General features: G+C 37.0%; 1 protein-coding gene across 1 annotated transcript; it reads left to right on the top strand.

Moving 5' to 3' along the window:
* Positions 1-438: 438 nt before the first annotated feature.
* LOC142169175 (uncharacterized) lies at positions 439-1420 on the top strand. Its single transcript, XM_075230410.1, has 2 exons — positions 439-825; positions 881-1420. The coding sequence occupies exons 1-2, from the start codon at positions 439-441 to the stop codon at positions 1418-1420; spliced, it is 927 nt and encodes a 308-aa protein (XP_075086511.1).
* The last annotated feature ends 1997 nt before the right edge of the window (positions 1421-3417 follow it).

Below are 3417 nucleotides of genomic sequence, written 5' to 3'. Positions count from 1 at the left end.
CTTTGTACAGAAACAGATTTTTCATTCTTCTACTCAAGTAATAGAAGAAACCTAAAATATATCTCTCAACCGACTCTCTCTTTCTCAACGTGAAACCCTAATAGAGTTTCATGATTTTAACGATTTCTCACAAGTTAACATGGTATCAGAGCGGGATCTCGCTTGGTTTCATCATCCTCTTCCGTCCAACGTTACCCGTATTCTCTTCTTCGTTCGTTTTTCGTTGCTGAGTTCGAGTTTTTTTTTGGTTTGGTTTCTTCGCTTGATTTCTTTTGGTGCTAGGAAGCTTGTTGTTGTTCTTTCCTTTACTTACTCTTCAATTTCAGAAGGCTGTATTTTCCGGTTGCGAAAAACTCCGGTAAATTTGTTTTTTTTTTCAATATTGCCTGTTAGGGTTTGGGTGCATGTGGATATTTTGAGAATTGATGAATATTTGATATGGCTCCGATCGATTCTGACATTAATAGTACCTCTACTTCTTGTGAACCTACTGAATTTATCCCTAGACCCTCGAGCCCTCTATTTCTTCACTCTTCTGATATACCCGAGCTATCTCTGGTTCCTGTGCCTTTTTCTGGGTCTGATTTTGGGGGTTGGCGAAGTACTATAATTGTTTCCTTGTCTGGCAGAAATAAAATTGAATTCATTGATGGAACTTTCCCTAGACCTCCACACAATTCTCCAGAATGCAAGCAGTGGGATATGTGTAATAACTTGGTTATCTCATGGTTGGCTAGTTCCCTATCCCCTAGCATTGCTGAGAGTGTTCAGTATTCTGAAACAACTGAGGATATTTGGACACAATTGAATAAAAGGTATGGCACTGTAAATGAAAGTAAAGTTTTTGAAATTAAAAAAGGAATTAACTTCCACAAATCAGGGTGCTCTAGACATTGCATCATATTTTAACAAATTGAAGAAACTTTGGGATGAGTTGAGGGTTATGCGTTCTAGCCATAGCAGCACTTGCACTTGTGCTCCTAAGGCTGGCATCCAAAAAGAGGAAGAGGAAGATAGGCTGCATCAGTTTCTTATGGGGTTGAATTACACATATGTTAATGTTAGGAGTAACCTTCTCATGATGCAACAACCTCCATCCTTAGACAATGCTTACAACATTCTACTTCAAGATGAAAGAAAGAGGCATGTCAATCCATCCACTCAGTTCGGCCATGAGTCTGCCTCTTTCAATGTTGCCTCACTTAATTTCTCTCAGCCATCACATCCTCAGAAACAATATCCTCAACGAGTGTCTTTTGATTCAAATAGAGCTGCTCAATTTTGCAAGTATTGTAAGAAGAGTGGTCATTTAATTGACAAGTGTTATAAGTTGCATGGATTTTTCACTAGTTTCAAGTTTACCAAGGGTCGGAAGATGGTTGCAAATGCTGAGGTTGAATTAGCCTCCAATAGTGCTTAGTCTCATGTTTCTACTCATGCTAGTCATTCTGATGGTACCTCCTCAGTCCCAGGCCTCACCAAGGAGCAGTATGCTCAACTCATTTCCTTACTGCAGCAGGCTCATGTGACTGATCCATTTTCTGCTCAATCCAGCAATCAAAACTCCATTCTGGAGTCGTTTACACATAAGTTAATATCCGGTCAACTCATTCAACTTAAGCTTCCAACCTTGAGACTAAGTATCCCAATTCATTCCGAAACATCCCTGAAACTAAACCAACCACCCTGAAAAGTCACATAACAACAAACGAACATAGAAGAAGCAATAAATGAGGAAACAGAGCTATAATACTCAAAATGATTGGTCAGGTCTTACAAAAATGTGAGGCTGTAAGCATGTAATTTTTGACCCGCGTAACTTTTAAAAGGAATATTTCAAAAAAAAAATTATTTATTTTTATTTTTAATAGGATTTCAGTCAACTTTTAGTTTTAATTTTAAAACATATGTTTGAAAATACAAAAATAGTTTCATGTCATAATATAGATATTTTAATTAATTAGGATTGATTTTACATTTTTATGGTATGATATTTTAGGAAAAGAAATTAATATTTTAGCTTTATAGAGTTAAAAGGCCACCTTTAAAGGCAAATTTGGCCCAAACTTGAGCCCAATTTCTGACAGCCCACTCCTCCCTTCAGCCCATTTACCCAATCCCTTAACCCTAAGCCCCTTCTCCCTACAAAAAGCTGATTCCGGACTTCACAAAAAAAAGGAAAAAAAATTAGGGGAAAAGCCAGGGTTTCAGAAAAAGAGTTCTCCAATTTCTCACCGGATTTTTCTGTTTTCTTTGAACATCTCAGAAGAAGGGATATACAAAACAAAGGAAAATGTTTCTATTTTAAGTTAATTAGCATTTGAATTTTTTTTTTTAAAAAACACAAAAATACAAAAATATTCCAGTTTCTTCTTTTGATTTTGAGTCTCAAATATGGAGTTCGATTGAAGCTGAGATTGATTCGAGTTCGCGTCCGTAAATTCATTTTCCAGTCGAGGTTCAAGTTGGTTGTACCTGATTAGCTTGCTGTCGTTTCAATTTTGTGGACAAGTTTGTCGCCGGACTATCTTGTAATCGCCTACTAGCAGGTTAATCGAAAGCTCTCATTCAGATGGAATTTGTTTGAAGTTCGTGTTTGAGTTCGGGTTTGGGTTCAAAATTTCGGTGCCGATTCAAGATCCCGTCTGGGGTTCGCGGTTTCAATTTGGCTCGCGGTTCCTACTTGATCGCTGCATTGTTTTCCTGGATTTTAGGAAGATTTTGAAATTGAAGAGTTGTTGATTGCTAATGTTCTGTACCGGAATTTGTTCGAGATGCTCTCTTTAGCTAAGAGGTAAACTCAAAAGAGTCCTTTGAGTTTACTTGAAAACGTGTCTGACTGCCGATGCATTGTTTGTTTGCCGTTGAATATTTCAACGGATTCCTCATGTTTTAGATTTAATCTATAATGAGTTTACTTGTGCGGCTTGTGATTTTGAGAATTAATTTATATCCCAATAGATTTGTTCTCCAGTATGTTGAAGTATGGATATGCTTATTCATTTAGAGTAAGATCTAAAGTCGAGAGTCACATGCTAAATAGAGATTTAAAAGGCACTAGCATTAAGTCATAATTTTGACTAATATTTAACTGGATTCAAGATTTACTGGAGGCGTGAGAGTATTTATTTGTGTAACAGTTGATTTCGATTGAGTCCGGGTTTTAGTTTGAAATCTGGGATCTTTTGTTAAACTAATCAGTTGGTATAGTGCTCACTTGAAATTAGACCTGAGAAAGCATTATCCATGTTCATGTTAAATGTATAAGCCTGATTGTTAATAGTTCAGGGTGATGTTTTCCTCAAATTTTCTGGAGATTAAAGGGTCTATTCTCACTTGTTTAGACTCGGGTCTGCTCATGAGGGTGTAGTCCGTTGGGGCCTGGCAAACCAGATACATTCTCATGAAAAATAAGTA

This window comes from Nicotiana tabacum, chromosome 14 (genome assembly GCF_000715075.1).
Source record: "Nicotiana tabacum cultivar K326 chromosome 14, ASM71507v2, whole genome shotgun sequence".
NCBI classification, from domain to species: domain Eukaryota; kingdom Viridiplantae; phylum Streptophyta; class Magnoliopsida; order Solanales; family Solanaceae; genus Nicotiana; species Nicotiana tabacum.
This window is presented reverse-complemented; position numbering and strand designations above follow the sequence as displayed.

What these genes read in the sequence shown, in the direction of transcription:
- LOC142169175 (XM_075230410.1), top strand. Translation starts at nt 439, where the DNA reads ATGGCTCCGATCGATTCTGACATTAATAGTACCTCTACTTCTTGTGAA. An exon ending in TGAATAAAAGGTATGGCACT is followed by an intron (nt 826 to 880) that starts GTAAATGAAAGT and finishes TCCACAAATCAG; the next exon opens with GGTGCTCTAGACATTGCATC.